The sequence below is a fragment of the Narcine bancroftii genome, chromosome 7 (assembly GCF_036971445.1).
Source record: "Narcine bancroftii isolate sNarBan1 chromosome 7, sNarBan1.hap1, whole genome shotgun sequence".
Classification (NCBI taxonomy): domain Eukaryota; kingdom Metazoa; phylum Chordata; class Chondrichthyes; order Torpediniformes; family Narcinidae; genus Narcine; species Narcine bancroftii.
The window spans coordinates 153084203-153101969 of record NC_091475.1 but is presented as its reverse complement, the minus strand read 5'-3'; the positions used below and the strand labels follow the sequence as shown (position 1 = coordinate 153101969).

Genomic DNA, 17767 nt, shown 5'->3' with positions numbered 1-17767 from the left:
TTGCTGTCTATTGTCAAATTCCCTTAACACTTCAAATTTTGTTTCTAATGTAACACTTTTTCTCTTTTTTTGTGGCTACAGTCAGCAGGGATGCACCATGCACGTTTAATGTTCATTGTAACAAGGATAAATCATGGAATAAATGTTTGAAAAGCAAAAATTGTAAGAGGCTGCACCTACCAGCATTTGGTTCAAACCCAAACAATAACAAATTGGGTGCAGTGTTGTGCTCCACCTGTCCACCTCTCAGTAAGGGTGCACCCTGGGGCACACTCAAAACAGGGAGTCTGCATGCATGTGATGGTTAGAGGGAAAAGTTAAATTAGTTACTATTGTGCAAAAGCAGCACGTAACTGCATGGGTTCAGTCGAACCTCCTTGAACCCTGATAGCAGTGGCACACCTATGTTCAGAATAGGTTCAATGAGAATCAAGGTTGGGCATGTGTTATCAACAAAGAGTGGTCTTAATTTATGCACAGGGGAACTCACAAAAGGGCACATACTCACAGACATGGCCTGCAGCCTGGCTTTCTGTGATGGTCTTGAGGCAGTAGCAAAAGAGCAGAGTGAGGGAAAACTAGGCTAGGCTTTTTCAATGCAGGACTCTCCATGTGACCTGCGAGGAACAATCGGGTGTCATCAACGTTATAATGAAATGACATTCAATGAAATTATGTTATTCAAGATTTACTGTACAGGGAAAAAAAATGTAGTTAAAAGAGTGCCAACCTACTATGTTGGATGTAGGTTTTAATGAGTGGGTCGGATTGGGTATAAAAAGTTTTAGGGATTTGTATATTTGAGGTAAATTCGCTTCATTTGAACAATTAACAGTTAAATTTAATCTTCCTAAGAGGCTTTTTTTTTAGAGAATTACAATCAGGCATTTTGCTCAGTCCGAACTTCCTAATTTTCCTCAAATTCCTAAAACCAATATTCTTGATTTACTTTTTGATATAAAGTTTTATCATAGTGGATTTATAGCAACCATTTATAATAACCTGAAGGATTTAAGAATATGTTCAGAGAGGAGAATTAAGAATGAATTGGAAAGAGATTTGAATATATCAATTCCAGATGAAGACTGGGATATTACGCTTGACTTGATTAACAATATCTCATTTTGTGCATGGCACTGTTTATTACAATTTAAAGTGATACATAGTTTAGTTTTGGGCAAATGTATTCTATCTTGTTTTTAATCTGATGTTGCTCCACCATGGATTAAATGTAAAATTTATGAGACATCTCTGATTCACATGTTTTGGGATTGTCCAAAATGAAAAGATTTTGAGGAACAATTTTTCTAAACTCTATCAGAGATTATTAGGATCAAAGTGGAACCTTGCCCTTGTTTGGTTATTCTCAACAGGAAACTATTTCCTTGAATTTAATTCAAAAAAGCATTGTCGGTTTTACTTCATTTTGGTGAAATGGGAAGATAGTTTACCACCAAGTCATATGCAATGGATACAGGACATTATGTCTTGCTTGAGTTTGGAGAAAATTAGATATAACACTAAAGGGACCATGATTGAATTTGTCAAGATATAGGGCCCATTTATGGACTATTACCATAGTTTGAATATATAGACAGGGGTTCTCATGGAGCTCCCTTCTCATTTTCCGGAAGCCAAGACTTCACATACTATTTGTTGGTGGCCATGATTAATGGAGGGGTAGGATTAGCATTGGGAGGGGTTCTCTCTTTTTTTTCTTTTTTTTTTGTTTTTTATTTTCCCTTTTTTCTTCTTTCTCTTTATAATTAGAAGTGATTACTTTAATTAAACAATTCACCATAAATATATTTCAATCATAGAATACAAGCTGAAGTTTTCCTTAAGGAATTCTTATTATATTCAAACATTGTATACAAGACAATGTATAAATTATTTGCGATTCATATTCTGTTTTTTTTATTGTATTAAGCTGTGCAACTATTGTATGTTCAATATGTAACATATAATATTTCTCTCTTCCAAACTAATAAAAATATATTAAAAAGAAAAGAGTGCAAGATCCAAGTTGAGTTGGGGTTTGTGAGATCAAGAGATCACCTTTTGCAAATAAGAGGTCCATTTATAGCAGAGGGAAAGAAGTTGCTCTCGACTCTAATAGTGTTTTTAGAACATTTTATTTATAGTTTCTAAAGTCAAACATGATAAAAAGAATAAAATTATTCAGTAACCATCAAAGATTCATATTGCTCAATTAATCATATATCCCCTCTCCCCCTCCATCCAAAAGAAAAAAAAACAGTAAAAAGGAAAAACTAGATTGGAAAAAGAAAAAAAAGAAAGAAAATAGTAAGTAGAGAAGAAAGAGAAAGTTTTGTTAGAAGTTCACATCTGACCCTGCAGGTCTTAATATTAGAGATTTCCCAGATCTATGAGAGAAGTGCGGATGAAGGGTTTGGAAGTGAGGGGGGTATAACTTAGTTAGAGTTTCATCTATAAGCTGCAAATATGGTTGCCAGATTTTTAAAAATAGGTCATATTTTTTCCTCAGTTTATAAGTTATTTTCTCAAGGGGAACATAACTATGCATTTCTGTGTTCCAACATTTCATTCCGAGATGGGAATCAGACTTCCAGGTAACCATAGACATTTCCTAGCCACTGCCAATGTGATATTTACAAATTGTGTTTGGAATCTGGACAGCTTCATTGTAGGTTTTACGTCTGCTTTATTTCCCAGTAAAAACAATTCTGGGCTTTGTGGAAATTGAATTCCTGTAATTTGTTCTAAGAAATTTCCTAAATCTACCCAGAAGGGTCTCACTTCGAATCATGGCCAGGTTGAATGTAGAGAGGTTCCTATCTTTGAGCTGCACCTAAAATATTGATCACATGTTTCTGATTTAAATTTATTTAATTTTTGTGGTGTAAGATATAACTGATTTTTTTAAAAAATTATATTGCATCAGTCTATATCTTACATTTATTGTATTTGTCATACTGTCTCTTCATAAATCGGACCAGCTTTGTTCACCAATTATTACAGCCAAGTCTGATTCCCGTCTTTATCTGGAATAATGTAGCTCCTGTTTAGGGGTTTCTGCTTGAAGTAAGAAATACATTGCTGAAATAAATTTCTTTACGTTCCCCTTTCGAATTAGAGTCTCCATGTCACTAGTCATTAGTGGACATAATTTATCCCTTAAATAAGATTTTAATTAAAGATAGCAGAAAAAAAAAGAATTTTTTAACAGACCATATTCAATTTTTAACTGGTCAAATTATATAAACTGCCCCTGCTCATAACAATCCTCGATATACCTGATCCTTTTTTGTGCAGGTGTCCAGGATCCTATTATCCATTATTAATGGTACGGGTACACAATCCTTTATCCGGACATCTAAAATCCAGAAAGCTCCAAAACCGGCATTTTTTCCTGGTACAGCACAGAGCAAGACAGCAGTGCGACTAGGATGGGTGGGCAGGGGGGGGGGGGGGAAAGAAAGAGACAGCAGCGCAACTTGGGTGAGCGGGGGATGGAGAGATACGGCAGCACAACTTGGGCGGGGGGGAGAGAGACGCCAGCACAACTGGAAGGGGGTGGATATGGCAGCACAATTCGGGTGGGCTTTAATCTGGGGCAGCTGGCTTTTGTTCTGAAATCCAGAAAAATCCAAAATTCGGAACACTCGGTTCCAGATAAAGAATTGTGTACCTATATTAACTAATTTTGAGCCAGTTGTGTTTTTGGTGATAACCCCACCTAAAATCCAATCTGTTGTTTTATCAACAGTAATTTCATCTTTTAATAGGGTGTGTCTTTTACTCTAGATATCAATTTAATATCCTATTTATATGTAAAATTCCCCACTATCCTCTCCCCAATTTTTCAAACTTCATCAGGGCTGCCCAATAATATATTTTTTTTAATGTCTAGGAGCCATAATCCTCCCAGAGCTTAATTGCATATTAATTTTTCAGTGGAGACCCCAGCCATTTTACCATTCAAAGAAACTTTCTTACATTTATTTAAATCTTGAAGAAATCTCTGAGGCAATGATATAGGCAGAGTTTGAAAAAAAAAAGTAATTCTTTCATCACATTCATTTTTATACAATTAACTCTGCCCACTAATATTATTGGCACAGTCATCCATCTGTTTAAATCTTTAATTTTCCTAAGCAAGGGGAGATTATTTAACTTGTATAAATTATGTAAATTATTATCTATTCCAATCCTTAGATATTTTATCCCATTTTGCATCCAATTAAATTGAGTATTTCTTTGATATTGACTATAATCCCCTCCCATAAGTAGCATAATTTCACTTTTTTCCCCACTATTTATCTTGTATCCCAAGGTCTTCCCATAATCTTCCAGTTTAGAGTGCAATGTTACCAATTAAATTGTTGGATCTGTCAGATATATCAACACATCATCTGCAAATAGATTAATCTTATGTTCTTCCTCGTTTACCCTGAGACTCCTAATGATGTTGCTTTTTAAATTCTCACACCTTCTGACAATGATAGGTATGAAGGTTGGGGAGGTGAAGAGAGTGGGATAAACTTTAACAACTCTTACGTGCCCAGAGGACCCCAAAACCCAGCAGCAACAGAAATTCACCAAGACAAATGGTTACTTCAACAAAAGTTGCTTTTAATTTTCTTTAAACATAAAAACAGGATCAAACTTTAATTTATTGCTATTAACTTAATGCTCTTCTAATTCTAAGTGCACATTTATGTTGTTTCATCTTGTATTCATATGTGTGAGATCTTAAGACAACACATGGATGAAGGAAAAGGTTCTTTAAATTTATGTACAGCACATGAGACATGACATCAGGCTGCAAGTCTCCATTGCAGTTCTGCATTCTGAGTGTCAGCCCCCTCTGGCAGCCAAGTCTAATCAAACAGTAAGGCATTGCTAGTTGCTTTGCAACCATGAGCATTATCATTACATGTATAATGTGTATATGTTGAGGAAAGTTCTTTGATTCACAGTCCAATCTCACTTCTCACTCCTCCAAGTTCACCAGTATCAGGCATCTCTTATAGTGTGCACAGAATTCAACGTCTATGAATTTTCACCAGGCTCTGGTGCTTAAAGTTAAATGGTTACTGCTCAGGAAGGCTCTTGTTACTTTCAGAGAGATATTTGTTGCTCGTTGGACACACGCAAGCTGATTTCCTACAATCAGTCACTTCAGTGTCTTGCTGAAGAAACTTGCCCCATCGTGGGTTTTCCAAATGATAACCTCTTCCAGGTCACCACAGAGTTCTTGTTGTATCCCTTATTTCAGGAGAAACATTAGCCAGCCATTTCCTCTTGTAAAGACAACAAGGTGTTTCAACAGGCTGAACTCAACTCACAACCTGTCTTCAAAATGGGGTTTTCAACAAGCCTATCAGCTTGTCATGTTGCAGCTCTCTCTCTCTCTCTCTCTCTCTCTCTCCCTCCCTCTCTCTGAAACCCTATTTGTATTTTTTACCCCTCTCTGCTTGCGAAAACCAGAACACCTCTCCGAGGCTCCAAAACCTTGAAGATCTTGAAAGATCTTGTCAGTACTTTGAGCCTGGACTGTTTCATTTGCATCTGCTTTTGAAATTCTTTCCAAAGCAATTTCATTGTCTCTGCAAAATCACTGGTGCCTTAATGTCTGGTTTCAGCCAAGGCTCTTGCATTTTAATTGAGATGTTTTGTTACTCTGTGAAGTGACCTTCACTGAACTCCCACAATCTATCTCTTTTAAACACCAAATTTATATGTAATATAATATAACCCATAACACAACTGTCATTATTTTGTGCTATGAGCATGGAGACTTTTCTGGAAGATTAATGTTTTAATAGAAGTTGGCAAGTAATAATGTAAAATGTCAAGGTTCAAAGATAGGCAGATTTGAAAAAAAGATGAGTACATATGTGTGGTAATAACATAATTGTTAATATTCCTGGAGCTGATTTGGTATTTATTTCCTATTAGGGAACCAGACAATTCAGGTGACAGAACTGTGTGTGGGCTAACATTTTTGGTCCAGTGACCATAATGCCATTAGTTTAAAGTTAATTATGGGCGAGAATAGGTCTGGTGCTCGAGTTGAGATTCTAAATTGGAGAAGGGCCAATTTTATGGAAATGAAAAAGGTTCTAGGAGGAATGGATTGAGATGAGTTGTTTTCTGACAACGATGTGGTCAGTAAGTGGATAGCCTTCCAAGGCGAAATTTTGAGAGTGCAGAGTTTGCATGTTCCTATTAGGATTAAAGGCAAAGTTAACAGGCATAGGGAACTATGGTCTTCAAGGGATATTCATTAAGAAGAAGAGAAAGGTGTATAGCAGGTATAGACAATATGGATAAAATGAGGTTCTTGAAGAGTATAGAATGTACAAGAAGGAAATTAGAAAGGCAAAAAGAAGACATGAGGTTGTTTTTTTTTGTTGCAGATAATGTATAGGTGAACCTGAAGGGGTTCTACAAGTACGTTAAGACTAAAAGAGTAGTAAGGAACAAAATTGGTCCCTTAGAAGATCAGAGTGGTTGTCTATGTGTGGAGCCTCATGAGATGGGATGATCTTAAACAGTTTTTTTTTGCATCAGTATTTACTCAAGAATCTGGCATCGTATATAAGGAAAGAAGGGAAATCAGAAGTAGTGGCATGGAACATATGGAAATTAGAGGAGGAGATGCTTGCTGCTTTACAGTGAATAAAAGTAGATAACTCCCCCAGACCTGACATGATATTCCCTTGGACCATAAGGGAGACTAGTGTAAAAATTGTAGGGGAAGAAATATTTCTATCCTCCTTAGCCATGGGTGAGGTTCTGGAGGATTGGAGGGTAGTTCATAAGGCTCCATTGTTTAAAAAGGCTCCAAAAGAAAGCCAGGAAATTAGAGGACGGTGAGCTTGACATCAGTAGTAGGTTAATTGTTAGAGGGCGTTCTGAGTGATCAGGTATTTGGTCAACCAAGAAATTATGAAGGATAGTCAGCATGGCTTTATGCGTGGTAGGTTGTTTAATGAATCTTGTGGTTTTTCGAGGTTATCAAGAAAGTAGATGAAGGAAAGGCTGTAGATGTTGTCTACATGGACTTTAGTAAGGCCTTTGACAAGATCCCACACAGGAGGCTAATTCAAAAGGTTCAGACACTAGGTAGCCATGGAGAGATTGTAAATTGGATTTGAAATTGATTGAACGGGAGAAGACAGAGTGGTAGGGGAAAATTGCTTTTCAGACTGGAGGCCTGTGATTAGTGGTGTGCCTCAGGGATTGGTGCTGGGACCATTATTGTTGTCTATATTTATAATCTGAATGATGTATAGAAAATTTGATCAGCATGTTTGCTGATTACTCTAAGATTGGAAGCATTGTGGACAGCGAGGAAGGTTTTCAAAGATTACAGAGGGATCTGAATTTAATGCAGTGAAGTGTGGGGTGCTACATTTTGGAAGGACAAACCAAGGTAGGACATCCACAGTAAATGGTAGGGCACTGAGGAGTGCTGAGGAACAAAGGGATCTGGAAATTCAGATACATAATTCCCTGAAAGTGGCATCACAGATAGACAGGGTTGTAAAGAGACCTTTTGGCATCTTGGCCTTCATAAATCAAAGTATTGAGTACAGGAGTTGTGATTTTATGGTGAGGTTATACAAGACATTGGTGAGGTCAAATTTAGAGTATTGAGTGTCGTTCTGGTCACCAACTACGGCAAGGATATCTGTAAGATTGAAAGAGTACAGAGAAGATTTTCTAGGATCTTCTGATGTTGAGTTACAGAGAAGACTAAACAGGTTAGGACTCTATTCCTTGGAGCGTAGAAGAATGGGGGAGATTTGATAGAGGTTTACAAAATTATGAGAGGCATAGACAGAGTAAATGTGAGTCGGCTCTTTCCACTGAGCTTAGGAGAGGTAAATACATGATGATGCACTTGGGGTGAAAGGGGAAAGGATTAGGGGAACCTTTTCACTCAGAGTGGTGGGAGTGTGAAATGAGTTGCCATCTGTCTTGATAAATGCAGGCTCACTCTTAAGTTTTAAAAATAAACTGGATAGATACATGAATAGGAGAGGCCTGGAGGATTATGAAATTTGTGCAGGTCAGTAGGACTAGCAGTATGATATTTTCAGCACAGATTAGAAGGGCCAAATGGCCTGTTTTCTGTGCTATAGTATTCTATGATAATTAAGATGAATTAACATCTGGAATTCAGTTTAAATTTTTAAAAAAATTTTCAGAGGAAAAAATTGTAATCATGTCTGGATTCTTGAATTTTCTCTAGTCCAGTTGCAAACAGATTCTAGTTCAGAGAAAGGATGTAGTAACATGTATTAACAACATTGGTTCCATAAAGGAAAGCTCTTTGGGGTTAAATAGGATGCCCTTCACCTTTTAGATCACAATCCATACCAACATTTTCTTCTGATTTGTTCCCATTTTTTTTTAAGTAACATTTATTATCTTTGCCACATCTTGCCATCCTAGAGTGCATTACAACTCCTCTGGTCCACCATTATGTAAACTAACTGAACTTGACTTGACGTACGTCCCTTTAAATGCTGGAATCAGTCATGTTATATCTTTCCTTTAAGGAAAATACCAAACTGCTTCAGGAGCGAGGGGTTGTGTATATCAATGCAGATACAGCTCTCGAAGGTAAGAAAATCAACTCAAAATGGTCAATTTAATTTTGTCCTAACTATTTCTCATCCAACAGAATACTGGAAGAATTCAGCTGGTCAAGTAGCATCCGTGGAGGCAAAGGTGTAAGCTAATGTTGCAGTTTGAGACTGAAAGGGAAAAAGGAAGGTTATACGTAGCAGAGTAAAGTTGGGGGGGGGGGGGGCGGGGTGGTGGAGTCTGGTAGATGATGGGTGGAATCAGATGGGAGGGAATGATGGAAATATGTGAGAGGAGAGGGGGTGTTTGGGTGCAATAAGATGGGGAAGGGGATGAAAGAGTTAAAGAGGGGAGAATGAAACTTGGTAGTTAACCTGAAATTGGAGAATTCATTATTTATGCCTTTAGATTTAAGGTAGCCAATCAGAATACAGGATGTTCTTCAAATCTATGTTTGGCTTCTCTAAAGCAATGAAAAAGGCAGACACGTCATTGTGGAAATGGGACATGCAACTGAAAGCTCATGATGGCCATTGCAACCAAAGTCCAGGCGCTCTATAAAATACTCCTCACCTATACTTGCTTCCACCAAATTGCAGATGCAGCTATTTAGCAGGCACTGAATAGAGTCCACCAAGTTGGAAGAGCTGTAGATGAAGCTCAGGTTCTCCAGGGAGGGTTACAGGCCTTTGTATGTCCTTTTTTATCAGTTGCAAGGGAAGGTGCAAGGGATAGGGTGGGATGAATGGACCACAGTCTCGAAGATAGTAGTCCCTACAGAAAGCAGAAAAGGGCCGAGGTTGAGAGGGGAAGATTTGGCTGGTGGAATCGCATTGGAGCCAGTGAAGAATGTGTTGGATATAGGGCCTTGGGATGAAGGGTGAGCCTGCACCCCCTCCACTCCCCTCTGGTGTGGGTAGCTGATAATGAGGGGTTGCATTTAAAGTAGATGTGTGGGAAATAAGGGAAATAAATATGAGGGTTGCATCAACTGTGGCAATGGGGAAGCTATGCTTTGGGGTGGGAGGGGGGGACTTCAGAAGGCCTCAACTTGAGAACAGATGCAATGGAGACAGATGTTATGAAAAAGGGTTGGCATAATTATTAGAAGCATGGTGGATGGAGGTGTCATCAAGGTAGATGTGGGAGTCCGTGGGCTGATCAAGCAATGTCAGTATCGATCTCCTGATATGGATACAGAGATCCAGAAAGGAAGAGAAGAATCGGGGATAAATTCTGAGGACAGGATGAGAATTGGAATTACCTCGATTACTTCATCCATGATTGCTGACAGAAATAGGCAAAGAATACATGCAAGTGTTAGCACAACTGAGTATTATTCTAAGTGCTGAGAAAATTGAGCTGCCTGTAATCTAACTTCTACAGGTACACGATCCTTTATCCGGACATCTAAAATCTGGAAAGCTCCAAAGTCCGGCAAGTGGGGAGAGAGACCGGCAGCACAAGTCGGGTGGGCGAGAGACCGGCAGCGCAAGTCGGGTGGGCAAGAGACCGGCAGCGCAAGTCGGGTGGGCGAGAGACCGGCAGCGCAAGTCGGGTGGGCGAGAGACCGGCTGCGCAAGTCGGGTGGGCGAGGGGGAAGGGAGAAGACCAGCAGCGCAAGTCGGGCAGGCGAGGGGGGGTTGGGAGAGACGGCAGGGCAACTGGAAGGGGTTGGGGGTGGATACGGCAGCATAATTCAGGTGGGCTTTCCGAAATTCGGAACACACTGAACCCCAAGAGTTCCAGATAAAGGATTGTGTACCACTTACAAGTTGCTACTTGCAGCTGCCTTTATTAACAATGTATGCACTGCACTGAAGTGAACAATTGGTGAAGGTGGTCAACAAAGTAGAAAATGTGGAGAAATATCAACATTTTACACAATCCAGCTCGTCATAAACCCCTCTCTCCATCCAGGCACCTTTATGCATTGAAATTATGTAGAGTGGGTAAATGGATAAAAACGATGCTTTCTGTACCAGTTATCTTCTACATCATTAGAGAGATTTGGTTTGGTTCTCTGCAAGTTGGAAGAAAACTCCAACAAATAATTTCTGCCTTATTCTATCAAAGATCTAGTTTGAATGCAGTTGCTTGGGTTCACAGAGAGCATCACCATTTGGATTACTGAGACCTTTAACAAAGACATTTAAGTACAGAGCTATTAAATTAAAATTCTGGGCAATAAAGTAGATTACAGATTACTTGATGCTCTCTCTTAATAAGCAAATCATCAAGATGTACAAAATATGTCTTTAATCTCAGCAACTAATAGATCCAATTCCAATCACTGTCCTCTCTGGCGGAGCTAGAGACAAATAAACAAGTCAGCATTTCTCAGTAATGTTTCTGTAACTGACAATTACTGTGGTCTTACAAAGCGAATTAAAGTGAAGATAATGAAAACTCCAGATCAGGGCCCAGAATCCAGACTCATTGTCACTTGATCTGATCATCATGTGTCACTGGTGGAATTCTGCACTTTGTTTCTCTAACTCAGTGGCTCCCAATCTTTTTCTTTCCACTCACATACCACTTTAAGTAATCCCAATGCTATTGGTGCTCTGTGATTAGCAAGGGATTGCTTAAAGTGGTATGTGAGTGGGAAGGGAAGGTTGAGAAGCACTGCTCTTGACCCAATTGTTACTGAAATATTTTGCTCAAGACAAATTGTCATTGGCCAATTTCCTTTGGAGTTATGAAACCGTGTACATCACAAGTCAATTAGGTACGATTAAAACAGTGGTCTTCAAACTTTTTCTTTCCACCCATATACCACCTTAAGCAATCCCTTACTAATCACAGAGCACCTATGGCATAGGAAATTCTTAAAGTGGTATGTGAGTGGAAAGAAAAAGGTTGGGAACCACTGCTCTAACTAGTCGTTTCTTTAAAAAACATAGTCATAGATGAAAGGCATACTAAGGGACATTAGTAATTGTACAAGAATATGCCATTACAATGGTGTGGGCACTTGCATGTTTGGGTTTAAGGATGTAGAGTCTATCAATGGGAACTTGCTTTGGTTCAATATGAATAAAAATTACTATACATGAAACCCCCATGGTTGTAGTTTCCTCTGTTACCCAAGGTCATAAAATTGCCCCCCCTCCCCAACTGCAAGTTGACTCTGGATCTCACACCCACCAACAATTTCACAAACTCAAAAATCAGTCATAATCCTCTTTTTCTGCTTGCTGCCTCCACCCCTGAATCTTCAGACTTGATCCAGCCCTTAAACCCCATTTCCCCACCCCCATTCTCCTGACTAAGGCTATATTGACGACTAGCCCTGGAAATCAGACGTGTATTTTTTTTTCTTTTGCCGGACGACATGAATGAAAGTCCTGCCTATGTCCAACTAGGAACAAAAAAAATGTAGTGCTTTAACTTCTAGATAATCAAAAATACTTTGTCATTTGATGCTGCATCTTAATTCATCTTCTTGCCATCGATTATTGAATTAATCTGAAATTAATACTATTTGCTTAAATTATTGTAGTTTAACTATTTGCCCTTTCCATCTTTCTCTGTATCTCTCTCTTAGGAAACTACACACTGAGAGTTGACTGCAGCCCATTACTTTACCAATTGGTTTATAACTTGACCAAAAAGGTAAGGAAACAGTCACTCCAATAAGTTGACCAGCATCATTTGAAATATTTATTGAAATGAAAGGAAAGATGTTGTGAATTTGTTGTAATTTCTTTATCTTATGAAATATTCAATCTAGAAGAAATTACAATGTTTTCATTAGAATGCAAGAATGAGGTTGAGAGTTTTTTTTTGCAAACTTTATTTAAAAGATAACAAAAACATAACATACAATATAGAAATAGTCAAAGAATTTTTTTTTTCATTAACACCCATCCCACCCTCCCACCCCTACAGCCATAGATTATATATATATAGATTATATATATATAAAATATTGTAAATGTTAACAACATTTCAAAGTATATCTAAATGCATATATTTGAAATACAGAGACCACTTACTAACAAAAGAAGAATAATTATCATGTAAATTAAAAGTAATTTATATATCACATACTTTCAATTCATTATGCCAAAGCGCTATATTAATCTCAATATCATCTTTCCAAGTACTAGCAACACATTTACGTGCTACTGATAACACCAAACATACAAAAGCAATTTGAATTTTATCCAATCCCATTCCTCTTAACGAATACAAATTTCCCAACAAGAAAATCGTTGGATCTAACGGTAGTATAAAATTATATAATTTCTCCAAACTACTTTAATTCCTTGCCAAAATGATTGAACTTTAACACAATTCCATGCAGCATATTTAAAAAGTTCCAATTCATGAACCATATCTAAAACAAGAATCTGAATTACTAAAGCCATATTTTTTTTTAACTTTTCCAGAGTCAAATATAATTGATGTAAAAAATTATAATTAACCATTCCATATTTCACATTAGTCAATTTAATTACATTCTTTGGCTTGGCTTCGCGGACGAGGATTTATGGAGGGGTAAATGTCCTCGTCAGCTGCAGGCTCGTTTGTGGCTGACAAGTCCGATGCGGGACAGGCAGACACGGTTGCAGCGGTTGCAGGGAAAAATTTGTTGGTTGGGGTTGGGTGTTGGGTTTTTCCTCCTTTGTCTTTTGTCAGTGAGGTGGGCTCTGCGGTCTTCTTCAAAGGAGGTTGCTGCCCGCCGAACTGTGAGGCGCCAAGATGCACGGTTTGAGGCAATATCAGCCCACTGGCGGTGGTCAATGTGGCAGGCACCAAGAGATTTCTTTAGGCAGTCTTTGTACCTCTTCTTTGGTGCACCTCTGACACGATGGCCAGTGGAGAGCTCAGCATATAACATGATCTTGGGAAGGAGATGGTCCTCCATTCTGGAGACGTGACCTACCCAGCGCAGTTGGATCTTCAACAGCGTGGATTCGATGCTGTCGGCCTCTGCCATCTCGAGTACTTCGATGTTAGGGATGAAGTCGCTCCAATGAATGTTGAGGATGGAGCGGAGACAACGCTGGTGGAAGTGTTCTAGGAGCCGTAGGTGATGCCGGTAGAGGACCCATGATTCGGAGCCAAACAGGAGTGTGGGTATGACAACGACTCTGTATACGCTTATCTTTGTGAGGTTTTTCAATTGGTTGTTTTACCAGACTCTATGTAGTCTTCCAAAGGCGCTATTTGCCTTGGCGAGTCTGTTGTCTACCTCGTTGTCGATCCTTGCATCTGATGAAATGGTGCAGCCGAGGTAGGTGAACTGGTTGACCGTTTTGAGTTTTGTGTGCCCGATGGAGATGTGGGGGGGGGGGCTGGTAGTCATGGTGGGGAGCTGGCTGATGGAGGACCTCAGTTTTCTTCAGGCTGACTTCCAGGCCAAACATTTTGGCAGTTTTCGCAAAACAGGACGTCAAGCACTGAAGAGCTGGCTCTGAATGGGAAACTAAAGCGGCATCGTCTGCAAAGAGTAGTTCACGAACAAGTTGCTCTTGTGTCTTGGTGCGAGCTTGCAGGCGCCTCAGATCTTGACACGTATTTGCCCAATCATCTTCAGGGAAAATAAATACTAAATCACTCTCTCATTTGAGTTTAGATTTCTCCCAATCTGGTTTATCCATACTATCTTGTAACAAATTATACATAACTGAAATATAACCCTTTTTCAGTATAGAGGAAATCAAAGATTCAAATCTTGACAAAGTAGGTAAAATCATCTCTCTACCATAATTATCTTTTATTAAAGCCCTAAGTTGATAATACACAAACAAAGAATTTACAGGCATATCAAATCTTTTTCATCTTTTTCTCAATTGATTAAAAGAAAGAAATTTCCCCTCTACAAAATAATCTTGTATTGTCTTTATACCTTTAGAATCCCAAATCTTTAAATGATTATTAAGCATTGAGAAGGGAATAAGCTGATTGTTATACAATGGAGTTAAAGTAGATAATTTATTTTTCGACCCTAACCCCGTATTTTTTAAACCAAATCTTTAATAAATGCTTCAGTATCAGCATATCATATTGCTGTAACAAAATAAAATTCCAACGAAATATAAATTCATGTATTTCAACTCTAGGAATACACGCCATCTCCACTTTTGCCCAGGTTGATCTAAATCCATCAATCTACAAGTAAACTTCAACTGGGCTGCTTCATAATAATTTTGAAAATGTAGTAATTGTAGTCTGTCCAATGTATACTTCCGTGTAAGTCTATGCAATGTCATTTGAGCTAGTTTACCTTTCCATAAAAACTCTCACACTGCTTTATTCAAATCTTGAAAAAAGCCCTCAGAAAATAAACAAGGTAGTGACTGAAATAAATATTGAATTTGAGGAAAAATATTCATTTTAATACAATTAACCCAACCAATCAAAGTTAATGGAAAATCTTTCCACTTAATCAAATCCGCTTTAATCAGTCTTAATATAGGTACATAATTTAATGATTGATAATTCATATCCATACAACACCTAAATATTTAATGTCCACCTTAATTTTTAATTGTTTTAAATTCAGAATAATCTCACACTCCAACTGGTAAAAATTTCACTTTTATTCCAATTAACTTTATATCCCGATAATTCTCCAAATTTCAGCAAACACTCTTACAATTGTTTCAAAGACCGTTCCGGTTCTGTCAAATATGCCAACACATCATCCGCAAACAGATTAATTTTATATTCTTTATTCTTAATCCTCATCCCTCTAATTCCGTCATTTTGTCCAATAACCTGTGCTAATGGTTCAATGACCAACGCAAATAGGGCGTGACAATGGGTAGCCCTGTCAAGTTGAACGAGTCAATTTAAATGGTAAAGAAATCTGTCCATTTGTCACCACCCTAACAATCGAGTTCGCATATAAAGTCTTAACCCAACCAATAAAAAAAGGTCTGAATTTAAATTTCTCTAACACTTTAAATAAAAAATCCCACTCAACCCTATCAAAAGCTTTTTCTGCATCCGCTTTCGATATGCGTTGACCAAAGTAATTAATCAAAATATATTATCTGATGCATTTCTATTCTTAATAAAGCCTGTTTGATCAATATGTACCAATTTAGGCAAATATTTAGCAAGTCTATTGGCTAATACTTTTGCTATCATTTTATAACCTACATTTAATAAAGAGATAGGTCTATATGAAGACACTTTTAATAGATCTCTCTTTTTTTTGGAATGACAGTTATTAAAGCACTTGATCATGATTCTGGTAACTTCTGATTTTTAGTAACTTGATCCAACCTCCAAATTCATTAGAAAAATCATCATAAAAAAGTTTATAAAATTCCACAGGGAATCCATCATCCCCTGGGGACTTTCCATTAGGCATTTCCTGAATAGCTTCCTTAATTTCAAAATCTGTAAATGGAGATTCAAGTTCCTGAACATCATTTCCATCTAATACCGGTAACTTTAATTTAGATAAGTAAGAATCAATAGAACCATTATCCTGTTTCCCCTCAGAAGTATATCATTTTTGATAAAATGAATAAAACTGGTCATTAATTTCCTGAGGCTTATAAGTTATTATTGAATTCTTCTTAACAGCATTAATAGTCTGAGATGCCTGTTCAGCTTTCAATTGCCAAGCAAGTACCTTATGAGCTCTTTCCCCCAACTCATAATAATGTTGTTTATATCGATTAATTAAGCGCTCAAACTGATAAGTTTGTAAATTATTATGACATAATTTCAACCTCTCTAATGCAACTTTTTTATCTTCTGTAACACCTTTCTGAAAATCCTTCTCTAACTCAGCAATCTTATTTTCTAACTCTAAACTTTCTGCCATATATTGTTTCTTAACTTTTGCAGAATAACTAATGATCTGCCCTCTCAAATAAGCTTTTAAAGCATCCCATATTACAAAATGACTATCCACAAAATTAACATTTTCAGTCAAAAATAAAGAAATCTGCTCTTTAACAAAAGTAACAAACTCTGGTTTCTTCAATAACATTGCATTAAACCTCTATCTAAATGACGGACGTACTACCTCCGAACTTTCACAAGAAAAAAGTAATAGTGAATGATCTGATATAAATCTACTTTTATATTCAGCTCATAATACTCTACCTTGTAAATGTGCTGATACCAAAAATAAATTAATTCTAGAAAACAAATCATGTCTTGAAGAATAAAAAGTGAAATCTTTTTCTGTAGGATTAACTTTTCTCCAAATATCCACCAAATTTAAATCATTCATTAACGCATTAATTTATGTGGCCATCTTTGATTTCCTTATACTTTTTGGATTTCTGTCCAATAAAGGGTTGAGAACACAGTTAAAATCATCACCAACTAAAACATTTTCATTAGTTTGAATTAACAATAAAAAACCTTCTGAAATAAACTACTCATCATCTATATTAGGGGCATAAAGATTCAACAAAGTCCACAATTCAGCAAAAAATTTACTGTTCATTCTTAATACTCTGCCAGCATACCCCTCTGAAGATTCCAATTCAAATGGTAAATTTTTATGAATCAAAATCGCTACTCTTCTTGCCTTAGAATTCTTTCTTTGGCTTGGCTTCGCGGACGAAGATTTATGGAGGGGGTAAAAAGTCCACGTCAGCTGCAGGCTCGTTTGTGGCTGACAAGTCCGATGCGGGACAGGCAGACACGATTGCAGCGGTTGCAAGGGAAAATTGGTTGGTTGGGGTTGGGTGTTGGGTTTTTCCTCCTTTGCCTTTTGTCAGTGAGGTGGGCTCTGCGGTCTTCTTCAAAGGAGGTTGCTGCCCGCCAAACTGTGAGGCGCCAAGATGCACGGTTTGAGGCGTTATCAGCCCACTGGCGGTGGTCAATGTGGCAGGCACCAAGAGATTTCTTTAGGCAGTCCTTGTACCTTTTCTTTGGTGCACCTCTGTCACAGTGGCCAGTGGAGAGCTCGCCATATAACACGATCTTGGGAAGGCGATGGTCCTCCATTCTGGAGACGTGACCCATCCAGCGCAGCTGGATCTTCAGAAGCGTGGACTCGATGCTGTCGACCTCTGCCATCTCGAGATGGCCTTAGAATTAAAAGAAGAAGAAAAAGCATGACCAACCCAATCTCTTCAATTTCAGATGTTCTTTCTCAGTCAAATGTGTTTCTTGTAAAAAAAACCAATATCAATTTTCATTTTTTTTTAATATAAACCAATATTCTCTTTCTCTTAATTGGATTATTTAACCC

General features: G+C 37.9%; 1 protein-coding gene across 4 annotated transcripts in view; it reads left to right on the top strand.

Moving 5' to 3' along the window:
* Positions 1–17767, top strand: part of naalad2 (N-acetylated alpha-linked acidic dipeptidase 2) — a 147505-nt gene that overhangs the window by 92133 nt on the left and 37605 nt on the right. For all 4 annotated transcript variants that reach the window (XM_069890861.1, XM_069890860.1, XM_069890858.1 and 1 more), the window contains 2 exons: positions 8559–8622; positions 12137–12204. In XM_069890861.1, the coding sequence (XP_069746962.1) occupies positions 8559–8622; positions 12137–12204 (132 nt within the window). The remainder of the gene's footprint in view (positions 1–8558; positions 8623–12136; positions 12205–17767) is intronic.